This window comes from Pavona decussata, unplaced genomic scaffold (genome assembly GCF_977016875.1).
Source record: "Pavona decussata unplaced genomic scaffold, jaPavDecu1.1 SCAFFOLD_16, whole genome shotgun sequence".
Lineage (NCBI taxonomy): Eukaryota > Metazoa > Cnidaria > Anthozoa > Scleractinia > Agariciidae > Pavona > Pavona decussata.
In genome coordinates, this window is record NW_028145439.1 from 1,807,623 (window position 1) to 1,825,144 (window position 17,522).

The 17,522-nt window shown below is 37.0% G+C and overlaps 1 protein-coding gene, 1 long non-coding RNA gene and 1 pseudogene across 3 annotated transcripts; 2 read left to right on the forward strand and 1 right to left on the reverse strand.

Annotated features, from left to right (window-relative positions):
• The first annotated feature begins 1,397 nt into the window (after positions 1-1,397).
• Positions 1,398-3,336, forward strand: LOC146487277 (uncharacterized). The gene is made up of 5 exons (XM_085084425.1): positions 1,398-2,031; positions 2,696-2,815; positions 2,906-3,004; positions 3,089-3,163; positions 3,235-3,336. The coding sequence occupies exons 1-5, from the start codon at positions 2,008-2,010 to the stop codon at positions 3,334-3,336; spliced, it is 420 nt and encodes a 139-aa protein (XP_084940551.1). The 5' UTR covers positions 1,398-2,007.
• Positions 3,337-3,378: 42 nt separating this feature from the next.
• LOC146487278 (uncharacterized) lies at positions 3,379-9,564 on the forward strand (annotated as a pseudogene). Its single transcript, XR_014857380.1, has 9 exons — positions 3,379-3,576; positions 4,029-4,248; positions 4,460-4,997; positions 5,218-5,431; positions 6,022-6,273; positions 6,590-6,761; positions 6,978-7,126; positions 7,371-7,564; positions 7,888-9,564. The product of XR_014857380.1 is annotated as an uncharacterized LOC146487278 (transcript).
• On the reverse strand, positions 3,847-10,567 carry LOC146487279 (uncharacterized). The gene is made up of 5 exons (XR_014857402.1): positions 10,278-10,567; positions 9,831-10,086; positions 6,955-7,064; positions 5,281-5,412; positions 3,847-4,175 (listed from the first exon to the last, which is right to left on the reverse strand). It is a non-coding gene; the product is annotated as an uncharacterized LOC146487279 (long non-coding RNA).
• Positions 10,568-17,522: the final 6,955 nt, after the last annotated feature.

Here is a 17,522-nt window from a genome sequence, read left to right on the forward strand (position 1 = left end):
TCGGTTGCCGTCCATGGCTCACGAACGTCTGTGCTTAAGCTGCCTGTAACCTTCATACAATATCTGGCTTTCTTCGGACTTTTGGTTTGAGCATACTTGCGGAGCCCATTTTGCTTTTAAAAAGCCTACGTCTATTGACAGACAAAGCTTCCTCATGTAACACAACTTCGAAATTTGTAAAAACTTTTCTCGAAAATTTGAGCTTCTAAACTCGAGGAACGGCTTATCTGCCAATGTATTTAAATGAGCCAAGAATTAAACAAACAAACAAACAAAATGATAAAAATAAGCGAAAGAAATCTATACTATCTGAATTCCCAAAAACTACTCTGAAATATATTTTCAAAAACACGCGTCTTTTGTTCTTATCACAGGAATGGCGTCAAGTCGTTGGGAATTCAAAGTCTATGACCCGGAACAATGCAAATTCGGTCAAGCGACTAATTAACAATTATACTGCGAAATCACGCGGAATTTCACCTGATACTTAGCCCACGATCGAGGCCGTAGGCCGAGTTGGTTAAAAAAAAGGGGGGAATTCCGCAAAATTGAACAGGATAATTGTTTTATTATTCAATTCAAATAGACGAAAGATCCTCACAGCTAGTACGCGACTTGAATAAGTAGTTGCGAAAAGAAAGCCTGAAAAAAATTCTTTTCGCAACTGCTTAGGTCGCGTACTACTCGGCTGCGAGGATCTTTCCTCTATTTGATCTTTTATCCGCAGTTCAAAATTTATGTTTCATATATTTACACCAATTATTCAATTCATTGATAAAAAAGCACGTTCTATTGCAGAAAAGCTGGAGGCGATTTTTATTTTGACATTTTTCTCTCCGACACACGAAATTACGTATACGGCAGGATATCTGTTGACTCATGTGCACCTCATGTGCACCAGTCCATGACCATATTTGGCAAGCGTTACAATGTGTTGAGTGACACACAATATTTGGTGATCATTTGAGGTTAGGGATCATTTGCGACGCAGCACTCCATTCAACATCAATTAGTAATGTTTTCTAGTGCTGAATCAAGCACTAGTGAGTGAATCAAGTTAACAAAGTACATTTCAAAAAGTTTTAAAGTTTTCTTGTGCTCTTATCGCACGTTTCTTGACGGTTTGTTGTTTATTTCATGGTGCGATTTAGTTCCAATGAAAACAGACGTTTGAGCATGCAATAGGGCGACATTGACCCTTGAAGCCCTGATATTAAAGAACAAATTCTCCTATCTCGTCCCCATACTTTTCTTATAAAATTACTAGGGAGACGTTATTCAAATATTGAGAAAATCGACTTAGGAGATCATATCCTTAATTCGCATGACCTCAGGGGTTGAAACACCATTGATATTACAAGGAGAAATTTGATGCTGATCACTGTTAGGGCTTAAAGTGCTACTGCGATGAAATTTAGGCTTTGTCTTGTTTTTACGTTTTTAGAAAGTTTGAGGTATAGTTATTACGTACGCCAAATTTGAGATCCAAATTCCAACTAAAAGTCCGATTTTCTGAGCCGTGTTTTTCTCGAGTTAACGTCCGCCATTACTGAAACAAAAAATGCCCGGCCAAGATGTGGAGGATTGGGTCGAGGTCGCCTTTGACGTCATCTTATCATCAAAAATTCTTGAGCACAGAGGAATTGACAACTCTACACGTGGAAAAGAGGGAGATTTTTTTTTTCCTGTTCGGCGCTTGAAAGTTCTGATCACGCAAAGATGCCTGCTTGCCGCTGTGTTGTGCAAGACTGTAGCAACAAGTGAAATCCACGAGCTGGAATTTCTTTGCATAGGCCAAAGTCTAGCCAGGAGGTCGCAAAGTGGAAAGCTTTCGTGAGGATACACCGTGCTAACTTCAACCCGAAAGGGCTTTTTAAAATCTGTTCTATTCATTTTGCGGCCGAGTACTTCGAAAGACAAGTCCATATAGAAGGACAACCCAGAAATCTAGTTCTTGGAGCTATTCCCACTATTTGGAAAAAGTCCGTAGAGGATAACTCCCCTTCCATGACGGCCAGAGGTCGGCGGCAGGTAAGTGCACTCTTGATCTTTGACTGTTAGCTACATTTTGGGATCATAGCACGTCGCCAGACGCCGCAGACTAGGTTACAATAATTTTTTTTTCTGAAACTCGGTCGAACCTAGCTCATATACAAACATTCGAATAAAAATCGGGATGACAAACACGAAAAACGGATAGTAAAAACTTTATTACTTTTGTCGGGTTCTTCCCTGACGCTCTTAGTAAGCTTGTCGGTTGACATGAATTAATGATTAAGTTTTTCGTGTTTCGATCACCGTAGCTTTGAATGGTATAAAAACTATTACTTTTCTCAACTGTTCATAATTTTTTCTGTCCTCCTTTTTACGTAAACCTTGATGACTGTAGAAGCATTTGTTTGTTGCGCCAGTAATTTTATCATGAATGAAGAAATACGTTTGTGTTCTGGCCGGTCGCCTTCACATCGAGATTTTGTTTAACTGTTTTAAGTTTTTGTCCGCTTTCTGTTTTTATTTTTATGTGCTAACAATTTTTCATTCACTCTGTCGTTGAAATGCGAAATAATTTTGGTTATTGTCGCCTGACCTTGGGTAAAATTAAACCCTAGAAAGTGTAGGCAGTGCACATTGTCACGTTACGTCAGCAATCTAGCAGATTTTTTTATTCAAACAATTCTGTTTTGCTGTTTTGAAGGCAATGAAAGAAATTATTGCCGAGTATGGCGCCCAAACTTCCACAACGTCGTCGGAAACTAACAGAGCTGAGAAAGGTCAAGAATTCAGCAGACCCGCAAGCGCGGAAAGTGCGATGCAGGTAAGCTTACATATTTTTTTACACTACCTCTTTTCTGTTTAGTTTCTAATGGCTCACTTCATACAATATCCTCTTAAATATATTTTTCAGCTTGAGCAAAAATTGCAAAATCATATTGTAACACCACAAATGGAGGATGGACCGGAAACAGGGATGGACATCACCGACCAAATGTGGTCGTCGAGCTCGGTAGATGTATTTTCAGGCATACAGTTATAGGCTTATTTTTGGCCTCTTCAGGCTTTATAAGACGTCCCTTCTCTTTTTTCTCAGCTGGAACAAGAACTACCCGTAGCAGAGGTACAAGAGCCTCCATTGATGGACACTGATGACCCTGTAAGCTCCATGGTAAGGAATGGGAACAAACGTTTGTATTACAGTAGCTACGATACCATCTAAACTCGTCTTTCATTTTTTAGGATGGTGTTTCCAATAATTCTTCAAAGGCGTCGGAGCTACTACCTGTCGCTGTATCAACCCCTGGAACCCAAAACGGAAGTTTCGTTGAACAGGCATGGTAATCGCTACTTAGTCCTGAAAGTTTTACACTATTTTTAATGTGCTGCATATTTAAATTCAGCAGAAAAATGAAAATCAAACTGAGTGCAAAATGTGCGGGGACCTAAAAAAAGAAATAAAAGTATTAAAATTCAAAGTCACGCGACTCAACAATAAGATGGCGAAAAACCAGAAGCAATGGGCAGAAACACTACAGGAGCTACAACAAGAGTCACACCAACACGACTTACAGCAAGATTGTGGTAAGTCTTTTTTTTACCCAGTTTTAGGGTGGGGAGCCATATAGTGGGAGGCTACAACCAAAAAAATAATAAGTCTGAGCACAAATTACAACAGAAAGTGCACACTTACATTTAAACATAACAATTAAATGGTGGCATGTTTTTTTTTTTTTCCGGAAATGTAATAGAGTATTTCCTCGGTATGTAGAATGAAATCGGGGACCCTCTACAAAAAACTTTATTGGCCCACACCCCCCCCCCCCCCCCACCCCACGCATTTTATGCACAACATCAAGCAAGTTTAATTTTTATTTCATTTCTATTCATCAGTTTACCTCAAGCTTATATTGTTGATGAAACAGTTCGTAATTATATTTTTGTTAAATTATTCAAATAAATAATGTCCCAATTCATTTTCCATGGAAAGAGAACAAGCCAAGATATGGCTGGATCATTTGTCTCCTTTCCTATAGCTACTGCAGAACCAGCTGCTCCTGAACCCTCTGTGTCTGGCTGTGATCTTAAGGACGACTTGGCAGAGGATAGTGACAATGATGATGATGATGATGATGATGATGAAGAAAAAGAAGAACCTGAGAACGAGGACCCCAATTGGACTACTGAAAAAATAGATGAAGCATATCAGAAGTTAGGAGAGGATTCTATGAACAACAGCCAATCAACAAAGCCTAGGTAAACTTGAAAGTTCAAAGGACAAACATGCAAGGATACCTGACTATTATCTTTATAAATATTGTATTACTTTACTTAAAACATTCTTCCCTACAACCCTTCTAAAAATGCACCAGCAATATCAACTTAAAGCGTGCCTTGCTTATTGCTTGCTTTCAGAGAAAAAGCTATGACTATGTCTGTATGACCAAGAGACATTTTATTTTAACAGGCTGGATAACACTGGAAAGGATGAACGTGAGGAACCTAAAGGAATTGTCTTCATATCAAAGTTACTGTTACTGTTCCAGTACTGTCATTATTGCTTGGCCCCAAACCCAGAAACAACATGCACGCAAACTGGTACTCTCCTGGCCATTAAAGCTAAGTGCAGCAGTTGCCAAGAGATATTCACCTGGGAAAGCCAGCCATTACTAATGGGGAGATTTCCTGCTGGAAACCTCCTCCTTAGTTTTGCAATTCTCTGCGCTGGAGCCTCAGTAAAAAAAGTGCTGACAGTGTTCCGGCACATGGGCATACTGGTGTATAATGAGCCCACCTACTATTACCACCAACGTCACCTGCTCATACCAGCCATCATCTCTTTCTGGCGAAAATACCAAGCAAAATTGCTGGATTCTCTTAAAGGAAAAGGAGTTGTTATCGCAGGAGATGGGCGCCATGATAGTATGGGTCACTCAGCAAAATATGATACCTATACTGTATTTTGCTGTACTGTTGGCCTGATTATTCATATTGTCTTGGTACAGGCAAGTAAACCTCTTAAAATAATCTTCTAAACAATCACTAAATAAAGAAAAACCAGGTCAAAGTGAAAAGTCTGGTAAAGCTTTGTAAACAAGATCAGATAATCTTTTAATATTATTGGAAGAGCACACTCAAAAATAAATCCTGTTTACATTCGTTGGCAAAACACACTTAGAAATTAGTGTTAGAAATTCACTTTATTCTTTTTTTCATGTTCCTTAGGCTAATCAGGCAGGGAGCAGCTCAGGCATTGAGTTTATGGCCTTTAAGGAGGCCATGGCGTACCTTCTCACTACTGGTATCATCATCAAATCCTTTATATCTGACCGCCATGCTTCCATTGCTAAGTGGATGCGGGAGCAATGTGGAAGGAAATGTGCTGAACTGGGCAAGCCAGTAATCAATCATTTTTTTGATCTGTGGCACATTGGCAAAAGTAAGCAATCAACACAATAAGTTACATAAACATCGATAACATTATCTGCTTCAAAAAATAGCTATGGATGCAGACTAAACATTATCATTACCATCTGCATCAATATTGGTTTCATTCCTAAATTGTTGTTATTATTATTATTATTATTATTATTATTATTAATATTATTATTATTATTAATATTATTATTATTATTACTACTGTCTTAGGTCTAAGGCACTGTTCACAAATTTACTGATTGGTTGAATAGTGTCATCAATTTTTTTCCTCTTGAAGAAATTCATTAAGCTATGATTTAAATCAATTATTGAAGAGTTCTTAACACAAAGCCAAAAAAAAAAGTTCAGTATTATAATTGATAATAATTGCATAATTAACAACTACAGGAGCCCATTTAAGGCTCCTGACACCTTTGACGTGTTTAATTTTGAGAAAAAGATGGTAGGCATCGAAACCGTCAATTATTATACTTAACTTTTTTTTTTGGCTGTGTGTAAAGAACTCTTTAATTATTAATGTTTTTCCTTTTCTGAGGAATGAATAATGTATTTTATGTAGAAATGTACTGAACTGTTCTGTTACTCCTACAGAAATTAAGAAAATTCTCACAAAACTAAGTAAAGAAAAAAATTGTGAAATAATTGGCCGCTGGAGGAACGCTTGTGTTCGACATTTTTATTGGGCAGTGACTTCAACTCAAGAATCCCTTGGCAAAGTGAAGGTTGCAAAATTCCACGCCTTCCTGAGTCACGTTATAAACAAACACAAAGACCTCCCAAATATACTCTTTAATGCTTGTGCTCATGGTGACGTCATCAGGCCAAAATTGTGGATGTCTAAAGGTACCAATTCATTGAAAATCACCGTTCTTTCCTGTTCTAATCTTTGTTAATGTTACTTCATATAAAAAAAAAATATATTTGTGGGATAAAAAATCTTGTCTACACAATCTTTTCAATGTAACTTGTCATTTTGCACTCACAACATTGAAGAAATATTAAGCTGCCGTTTTTTTTTCTTATTTCCCTTAATAACTACTGACAGCTTCCAAGTTACATATACTCCTTGTGCTCTTTGTCTATGCCTTGTTTTTTCAAAAGTACTTAACAACACAGTCAATACATAACAGGTGCCCAAAATTAATTGCTTTCATTGTAGTATCAGAGGCATATGATAAGATGTGCACAGCCCTTACTAAGTCCAGTCTCACAAAAGCTATTGAAAAAGCATCATCAGTGGAGCAAACAAGTTGCTTAGAAGGCTACCATTCAGTAGTAAACCATTTTGCCCCTAAGATGCTTGCCTACTCATACCTGGGTATGCTATGCAGGTAGGTTAACAAAAGGCTTATTTACATCAAAGTAGCACTAAAGCAGTCAAAAAAATATTACCGGATGTTGTCTTTGTCAAAAGGTCTACAAAGCTTTACGATGTAAAAATACCTGATGACTGGGAGAATTTTAATATTAAAGTTACAGTAACAACCAATATTATTAGAAATTACATAAATACACAATACTTACTGTTTTAATTTTTTAGTTGCAAGATCAATACTGGCTGCACTCCATTTTAATTATAACCTTCAAAGGGACACAAAGATGGACAATCAAGGCCAAGCACGACTTCATGTTACCTACCAAAAATACAAGGAGGGAGAAGCAACAGTCAGGGAAGCCAGGGTTGCCTCAAATTATGGTCAGTTTCTGCTAAATGAACAGTGTAGAAGTTATGTTAAACTTTATTCAAAATATGAGGGCACCCTATACTTTCTGGCGTTTAAAAAAGTCAAATACTACTGAAGACTACTTGACTGACCAATTTAGTGTTTTCATTCCAAAACATATGAAGACAGACTAAACTTTAAAGCACTTTTCTTCAAAATTATGTACCAGCTAATAAAAAAAGAAAGGTTGTGAAGGCATTGCTATATTTTCCACAGAATATGTAGCTGAAATCTACCAAACTTTGGTCACTAGCTCAAAACAAGATCTACAGCTGGTAGCTGATGAGCTCAAACAAATTGTTCCTGAAGCTCTGATTCAATGCTTGATAAGCAGACAAAAGAGGAAGCCATACAAAAGCATCAAGAACGGAAACAGAAGGAAACGGTGATTATTCCTCCAACATGTTCAGGTAAAAAAACATAACATGTACAACACTCTACACTCACTCAGGCCTGTCACTAAGAGCTGGGGACCTGGCATTTCCCCCAGCTATTATAAACATGACCCCTGGCTACTTTCATAGTAAAATGGAACCAAAAGACGACATTCGCCACTCATTGCCCCGCCTACTAATTTCATATGCCCAGCAACTTGAAATCTTAATGACAACCCTGACTCACTGCTAGACTACCAATTTCAAGTCAGGTTGTCTTCGGTTTTTCAGAAACAGTTTTTTACCATAATCTATTCTGTAAAAAGTAGTAACACTTACTTTTTACCGGCTTTCTACAGAAGCTGAATTAGAGACCTTGAGCGGGGGAAACCAACCTGGTCCATCAAGAACAAATGGTGGAAGGGGAAGAGGACGAGCTCAAACATGCAGAAAATGTGGACAGCCACGAAGAGGACATAAATGCACCGCTTGAATAAAGCTTTAATAATTAAAAGACAAGGAATATCCCCCGCAAAATACATGATAAGCTCAAGTCACATGGGACACCTAGTCTCATGTGTTCCTTAATCATTTTTTGAATCAGAACCCTTGAAACATTGTTTAATGACTGGAGTCTAGAAGTTAAAATGAACAACTTTTGTTGTTCATAATCTTCAAAGCCATGACATTGCCCACTTTCACTTGGAAGGGCTGTCCATATTGCTTTGTAGGGACAGCATGGCAAAGGATAGTGCTTGGAGTGACCAGCAAATTCCCATAGAAGTTGAGTAAATTGTCTGTAAGACACTGAACTAAGAAATGTATAAATAAACAAAAACAAATAGTTTACTCCATTCATCCCCATCTGGCCCCGGTTGTTCAAAGAGCGGATAATTTTATTCACTGGATAGGTCGCTACGCGGCAAATAAATGTGTCAAGAATTTCCCTGTAATTCTACAATATGTGTATAGAGTAGAAGCGTATGTCTAATTTAAGTATGGGATTGTATGGAAAACTTGCCAGAAGCGTTGTTTGAAGTACATTTTGCACCACTGGATAGTGACTTATCCACTGGATAAAGTTATCTGCCCTTTGAACAACTGGTGCCTGGTCTTTTCTACTTCAAATAGTTCTGTTTCATGTGCTTAAACCAAAGGGTACTATCGAAAGTTAAGTGTTACATAGTTCTTTTGTTTAGATAAAAGGCTTTCACAATAACAACATTTACATTTGAGCTTATTACTAATCATCACTGATCAATCCATCAATCAAAGACTTTATTTTACTTTGAATTTTAGATAGCAAATATGCTAATATCATGGGTGCTACACGGCTCAGACAGAGAAGTAGGTCTACACACAAACAATATATGGCAATGAGTTCCGTAGTTTGCTTGCATATGAGTGAATGCCATACTTAGTTGTATAACACTGAGAATAACTAGCCTGTGTTCAGTTTGCCCCGTAAACTAATGCTGGAGTGACCCTCAGAAATATATAGCTAGAAGCAGCATTGTTTAACGCAAAATTTACTAGTATGAGCATGTCATTTATTCTTTGAATTCTTTAGCTTGGCTGATTTACATCCTTTATAATGATTGGTAAGAATTATTAAATCATTAAAAACTAAATAAAGGATGGATTCATTAAGGCCCGGTTCAGACGCCGAACTTTTCATGAGCCGAACCTAATACCTCGAATTAAGTACATGAAAAGTTCGGCGTCTGAATCAGTTGAGAACGGCTGTTTCAATTTGGAACGGCTCAGCCGTTCTTCCCGCCTGGCTCAGCCGGGAATTTCGGCTTTGGAACGGCTTTGATTCAGACGCCGAACTTTTCATGAGCCGAACCTAATGCATAAATTATTATAACGTATTTCAAACAAAAAAATAAAATGAATAAAAAAAACGCAGACATTTCGATTGGTTTTGCTTCAAGTAAATTAAGTTTGGCTAATTAAGTTCGGCGTCTGAATCAAAAGGCGGGATTTTCGTGATTTGGGCCGACCTTAATTTGAATTAAGTTCGGCTCATGAAAAGTTCGGCGTCTGATCTCTCAAGCTTATCAACATGCTTTCCACAGTGGACCCAGACGACTAAACAGTATGTTCAACTTGAAAGAAAACAAGCATAATACAGCCTCTTTTTAGCGTGAGCAGGGAACAGGTGCTTGTGTCGCTCTAAAACCTGTAACTTGCTGCTAATCCTTCGTACATGTACAATCTCCTTAACAAGTCAAGGCCATGTGGTTACCAAGCCACACAAAAATAAACATTTCCAGAATATAAACAAAGAATAACTCACTTTGATTCGGTTTTTAGCCCTTGGCTGAACAAGGTCCGGTGATTTTTTGCCATCTTTGGTCTTTAAAATCAGTTATGCCACTTCAAGAACCCACCGGTGTAAGCGAACATCCTAAAAACAGGGATGAATTGTTACACAATCACCTTCCCGTTCCATTTCACAGCTCATAATCTCTCCCATACGATCTATCTCCATGCAACAAATGCATTCCCCCGGTTTAGTTGAGAGGACAATAGAACAATTCCCACAACTGCACCTGAAAAACAAAATACAGTATAGCCTATTCACCTTTAAGGTCTTAAAGAAATTGACCGAGCTGAGAAACCAGGTTCGAACGACTTAAAAACAAGTAAGTACCGTAATTAAGTACTGTAAAGACAATTTGCTTTGAATAATAAACTGACGACGAACGAAGAATGACAAAAACATAAATGTTATATTGCCTACCAGGTACTGACATCTACTTCGCCAGCAAAGCGCCTTTGAAACTTTAGTTCCTGCTCTTCTTAGATAACCCTGTCATGCTTCGTACGCGGCGGCTTCTTCTTGGGTCGCGATCGGCTATAGTTCCTCGTCATACGGGATAAAATTAACTTCACTGTCTTCTATTTCACTTAAGTTCGCTTTAGAACCCAAATCGGAGCTGTCTCCCCAAGAATTGGATGAAGAACTTGAACTTATTGACATATTACGGTGCACAACAGTGGCTAAAGCAAAGCCAAGCCAAAATTTTGATGATAACACAATCTCGTACCCAGAGTCTTCAGGCTTTTTGGTCAGCGGGGCGGCGCCAGGAGAGACTCTGGGATAATGGAAAAATATCATTTTTTTGATTGGTCGTCTGCATAACAATGGAAGATCGACAGGAAGTCCGTTGGTCATTTGCGGAAGTTAACCAAACCGGAAACCCCCCCTACCAACTTTCCTTGTTTAGGAGGGAGATTTAAAATGTCAAACTCGGAGTTTTGTAATTTTTATGTGTGTGTCACGGTTATTTTATTTTTTTTTTTTCACACCAAAAATTAGAAACACTCCAATTCAAAGACAGGTTTTGAATTATGTCAGTGAAACAATTTCTAGCCGGCTAAACATCAGCCGTTTTATCGTAGGAAGTTTGCCACTACTGTCATACGACGGTAAATCACGGCAAAATGCAAACAGCTTAAACTGATTACTGTCGCTGTTGTGAAAAATTATTTTCGGAAAATATCATTATATCAGTCAGTTTGGGAGAAAAAGCGGTAGGAGAACGAATTGGTGAAGCCGTTCGCAAGTATGAAAACATTAAACGTAATAGAGAGGACATTGGTGTCGTCAACGTTCTGAATAATTCGAACATGTTATTTACTAGTGAAGGTTATCATGGAAAAATAGAGAAGTTCTTTAACATCTATAAATTTTATTGTGGATAAAAATTTGGAGATGACTGATCTGTTGTGGAGTGGAGTCCATCTCAGGTTGCCGTTTCGATTAATTCCCTTTCGGTTTCAGTGCCACAAGGGAAACGCTGGAGACATCTCCACGATGATCAAACGCCGCACACGAGAGCAAAAGTTTCACTTTTTTCAGTCACGGCCCATGGCCAGTTTGCCAAAGAAAAAAATTCAGAGAAAATTCCCCCTTTCAGGCGGAGGTAATGGTGTGTTGAACATTTTTCTTAAATTTTGAGAGATTTTGTGTTGAGAAATTTTGTCAGATTTTTTTGTCACTGTTCCATATTCCATGCAAAATAAGAACAATTAATTATTTGTCCTAAAAAGTGTATAAGGCCGTGGTTTGAGGTTACCTTCAGATGAAAGTTTAATCTCAAATGTAATAGTACATACAGATTTGAAGTTTATTTTTACAGTATATATAGGGGCAGTTGAGAATAAAGACTTGTGCCTGTTACTTACAACCATCTTCCCTGCAAGAAAGTCAACACACCGTGACAGTGAAGAGCCACACAACTTGACCAGTCAAAAAACAGGTGTAGATAACACTGAAGCCTAAAGCTGGACTTCGAAATGCAGAAGTACCTTAAAATCTTTACATTTATTTATTTCCCACACGTACACAGACAAACAAATAAAAGAAATAAAAAAAAACTCAAGTAGTGGAGAGGATCAGGCTCAATAAAAGATACCATGAGGCTTATGAATATTAAGCCTCCTCAATCTTAAAAATATACAAAAGTTATTACATAATATACTGAGTTTTTTTTTTATAACTAAACAAATAATGTACACTGAGTTTAAAATAAAGATGGCAAAAATTTGAAGGTAATGATAGTTTAATTGTACTCTGTTAATGTACTGTACATTAATATGTAAGTAAAAACAATCTAACTTTTTTAAAATATTATTTTTCCCTTCATCTGACAAAACATACAAATACTCCATTGAAGAAGTATGAGACAAGGAAACTGTGGGTTCCCTTGTAGACAAGTGTGCAATCATGCCTAAAGTACCAGTTGTTGAAAAAAAAAAATTGATGAGCGGAGGTGTGACTTTCTGTGATATATGTTATGAGGAAGAACACCAAGTCTTCCCTTGAAGGGTTCAATTGGGATGCTATTATATTGAGGAGATACAAGAGAAGGCCCCTGCTCGATTTCATTCCACTGCAAGTGTACCCGTTGTACATAAACATGCAAGCGAAGTACCCCAAGTTTGTGTGGCATATGACCTGCAGATAATGCTTGCACAGCCTTGTGCAGAAAGTGACCACTTTCATCATAATTATATCCTTATCAAACACTCCACTTGTAATTGGCAAATTTACTGACATAATTATTTTGGCAGCGGATGGATTTTACTGATTAATTTGGTGAGAACAACCCCGTCTATCATTTCTTCATGTAATATTCATTCATGTAATTATTATTGCTAGTAAATATTAGCAAGAAATTTGTGGTAGCCAGCAGGTTTAAGCATAAAAATTATACTTCTCAGTGAATCCTACCGTTTATTGTTATTTTGCACTGATAATCAAACAAAAGAAAAACTTTCAGACACTACAATAAACTTGCAAAAAAACTGCATTCAATATTTATGAAAGAGTGACAAGTCTATAAAATATATATGTTGAACATTCCAAGGATTCCAATGGGTCCTTTACTCCCTTCCCTTTCCCTGTTAAGGGGTAACTAATAAAATTATGTGTAACCATTATCTCATCAAGTATGTAGAATTTTTTAAGTATAATTTGTTAACAAAACTGTTAATTATAGAGTGATTATAGATGAAACATGAAGTTTTACAGTCAATACTTGTTAGACCCCCCCCCCCAAAAAAAAAAAAAAAGAATTACTATTCAAATCTAACTTATGGGTTAAAGAAACATCACTAGCCTTATTGTTTATTCTGCTAACCAGCTAAAGAGAAATTTGAAACATCTTTTTAGATATAGTTTTGTAACTGATGGTATGACAAATTTAAATGATTTTGAATTATTATTTTGAATGTGTATTTCTATTGTTCTAGACCTTTGATCAATGCAGCTGATAAGGCTTGGTCCAGTCCCACAAACATTATGCAATATGCTGGATGACTTACATTGTGGCCTAATAGACAATCAGAGCCCAGGAAGGGCTTGAAATAAGAGTCACGTTTGACAATTTTCAGTTTTAGTTCTTAGCTAACATTATTGTCAAGGGACCACAAATTCCCACAAGCGCTGGATAATTTACACAGTTCAGCAAAGGTCTCACAACACTGTGCCAATCATTCAGGATATTGGGGAGTTTGACAATAGTAATCATCTGTCGTCAAAGCAAGAGCTGCAAGATCAGAGAAGAGATTATAGTATACAATTCAGCAGAGTGTTGGTTGAGTATAATACTTCCCTTGCCTGAAGTCAATTAAACGTGTGATACCAAATCACATCACCATCCAGTACTCAAAAAAAATGGCAAATCCTTTAGGAATTATCAATTTACCAGTAATGTGCCCTAATCAATCAGAATACATTAGGTAATGTGTGTCAGTATCTGAGCTATCTGACTCAGCTCTTAGTTAAAGTGTGCACTCCACAACCACATGAAGTCAGGCCCCACCAAAATTATTTCAATTTATAATATAAACACGATTTCCCCAATCTTTCGACCCCTTCCCTGTGCTTCCTACACTGCACCCAAAATTACAAGAGAACTCACATAAGATAGTTTTAAATTATTTTACCTTGATTACACGTATACAAGAACAGACTAAGGAGATTATACGCACGGTATAGAAATTTACTGACTAAATGAAATATTATAGGCAGGTTATCAACAGTCTCTCAACAATCACATTATAACCAATTTACTGATGAGAGGTGGCATGATTACCACTCTCCATACAGTTCTCATATAATTGCTCTGTGGTAAGGCAGAATAGTTAACAAATTAAACCTCAACACAACCCCCTTTATTATTTTCAAAGCCTGTTGGCACAATTATCCAATCTCTGTTATACTACTTCATTTTATTTCTAGATACATTATTAGTATACCTGGGAGCAACTCTACAGCACTAAAAGCATGCCAGATGTGAGCACTCTCTATCAGTTTTGTCAAAAGCTAGGCAAAAGGAATGTTTATTCAGAAAGAAAAACTTCAAAGCTGCTCTTGAATTCATGGCATGTATTAAATATGCTGATGTTGAAATTGTACTAGCTTGCACTCGAACACATATGACTTTCTTAAATTCACTTTGAGAAAAGCGTGCACACAATTCAGTCTAATAAAATTAACAATTTTTGGGACAAAAAACCCCTTAATTTACAACAGTAAATATTACTAATATTAAGAGGTGATTTAAATTATTCTCAAATGGTAACATGTATCATGTTCATTGAATCCCATTTCGACGTAAACTGTTAAGGGAAGGGGAGAAGGTAATTTGAAAATAAATTCAATACACAGTCAGCCGCTCAGTTCTGTGAGAGGAGAAGAGATGGTTCCTTTTTATTTGTAAGTATAAACAGTAATAAAGAAATATGTTACTTGTCTGTTGTAGCAACGTCGAATCAAGTCCACCTTTCCCTCGCTCTTACATGAAAAAAAATCCAGTTGCTTTGATCCGCTCTTACGGGAAAAAAATCCAGTTCCTTTTGATCGCGTGTAAGAATCAATTTTGGCTTTCTCGAACACTTTCAAGGCCCTATAAAACCTTCAGGCCCAATAACAATCACACGGCTGCCATTTTGGGGCATTTGACTTCCGTTTTAATCGTAAGCATGCGCACAAAGACCGGAATCCCACGTTTTCTGGGATAAGAAATTCCATTATCCCAGAGTCTCTCCTGGCGCCGCCCCGCTGACCAAAAAGCCTGAGGACTCTGGGTACGAGATTGATGATAACATGACGTCAACCGTTGAAAGCCGCTGACGGAAATTTGTAGGCTCAAGCAGTTGCTGTTTCGGTAATGGCGGACATAATTTTCCCACATTTCCGCGGGAACTGCTTCGTCAGATTGGTCGAAAAAGTATTTTTTCTTGAAGTTTTATGTCTGAACTTTAATTTCGGGAACAAAAATTTAGTAAAGACTAGAAATACGTGACTCTCAAAACCTCGCGAAGCTGGGGCTGGGTGGAAAGCCCTCTTTACTCGTATTGTAGCATCAAACGAGGAGATTAAAAGGCGCATAAGATTTTTTTTTGATGAGCATGGTGTTTTCGTAGTTCCACGGGCTAGTTTGCGGTTGAAAATCTATTTGTGACGCGACGTAATGTACAACGGGCGTGCAGCGCTGCCGTGTTCGATGAATTTATTTCCCACGGAAAATTATTTACCGCGGCCACAAAACGTGTAATTTCTTTAATGCAATCTTTCACAAAAAAGATTTCTAAAAGAAAGGGAAAAGATTCTGGAGAGAGAGTTCTGTATCCAGTGAATATTGATAAACATTGCAGTTGAAATTTGATCATGCACGCATATTTTTTTCGATGTATGCAAATTTTGCTCCAGACGACGCCAGACAGTCCGACGTCATTGTGCGGACACCTTCAAAGATATAAACATATACACATATATATATACTAGAAATACGTGACTCGCAAAACCTCGCGAAGCTGGGGCTGGGTGGAAAGCCCTCTTTCGTGTTGTAGCATCAAATGAGGAGATTAAAAGGTTTCTGAACATAGCAACTATTTTGATGAGCATGGTCTTTTCGTAGTTCCACGGGCTAGTTTGCGGTTAAAAATCTATTTCTGACGCGATGAAATGCACAACGGGCGTGAAGCGCTGTCGTGTTCGATGAATTTATTTCCCACGGAAAATTATTTTACCACGGCCACAAAACGTGTAATTTCTTCAATGCAATCTTTCACAAAAAAAGATTTCTGGAAGAATGGGAAAAGATTCTGGAGAGATAGTTCTGCATCAGTGAATATTGATGAACATTGCAGTTGAAATTTGACCATGCACGCATATTTTTTCCGATGTATGCAAATTTTTTTCAGACGACGCCAGACAGTCTGACGTCATTGCGGACACCTTCAACTAAATATACAAACATACATATATATATATAACTAGAAATGCGTGACTCGCAAAACCTCGCGAAGCTGGGGCTGGGTGGAAAGCCCTCTTTACACGTATTGTAGCATCAAACGAGGAGATTAAAAGGCGCATAAGATTTTTTTTTATGAGCATAGTGTTTTCGTAGTTCCACGGGCTAGTTTGCGGTTGAAAATCTATTTCTGTCGCGACGTAATGTACAACGGGCGTGCAGCGCTGTCGTGTTCGATGAATTTATTTCCCACGGAAAATTATTTACCGCGGCCACAAAGCGTGTAATTTCTTTAATGCACTATTTCACAAAAAAAGATTTCTAAAAGAAAGGGAAAAGATTCTGGAGAGATAGTTCTGTATCCAGTGAATATTGATGAACATTGCAGTTGAAATTTGATCATGCACGCATATTTTTTTCGATGTATGCAAATTTTGCTCCAGACAACGCCAGACAGTCTGACGTCATTGTGCGGACACCTTCAAAGATATAAACATATATCAACATATATGTTGTGTAAAAAAACGGTCCGTGTAAAAAAGCTGCTTTTTTACGTAAAAAAGCAGCATTTTTACAATTATATAATTGTAAAAAAGCAGCTTTTTTACAAAAATATATATTTGTAAAAAAGCTGCTTTTTTATGTAAAAAAGCAGCTTTTTTACAATTATATAATTGTAAAAAAGCAGCTTTTTTACAAAAATATATATTTGTAAAAAAGCTGCTTTTTTATGTAAAAAAGCAGCTTTTTTACAATTATATAATTGTAAAAAAACAGCCTTTTTACAATTATCTAATTGTAAAAAAGCAGCTTTTTTACAAAAAATATATTTGTAAAAAAGCTGCTTTTTTATGTAAAATAGCAGCTTTTTTACAATTATATAATTGTAAAAAAGCTGCTTCTTTACAAAAATATATATTTGTAAAAAAGCTGCTTTTTTATGTAAAAAAGCAGCTTTTTTACAAATATATAATTGTAAAAAAGCAGCTTTTTTACAATTATATAATTGTAAAAAAGCTGCTTTTTTACGTAAAAAAGCAGCTTTTTTACAACTATATAATTGTAAAAAAACAGCTTTTGTGCAATTACGGATTTGTAAAAGAGTAGCTTTTTTACAAAAATATATTTGTAAAAAAAGCTGCTTTTTTAATGTAAAAAATCAGTATTTTTACAATTGTATAATTGTAAAAAAGCAGCGTTTTTACCAAAATATATATCTG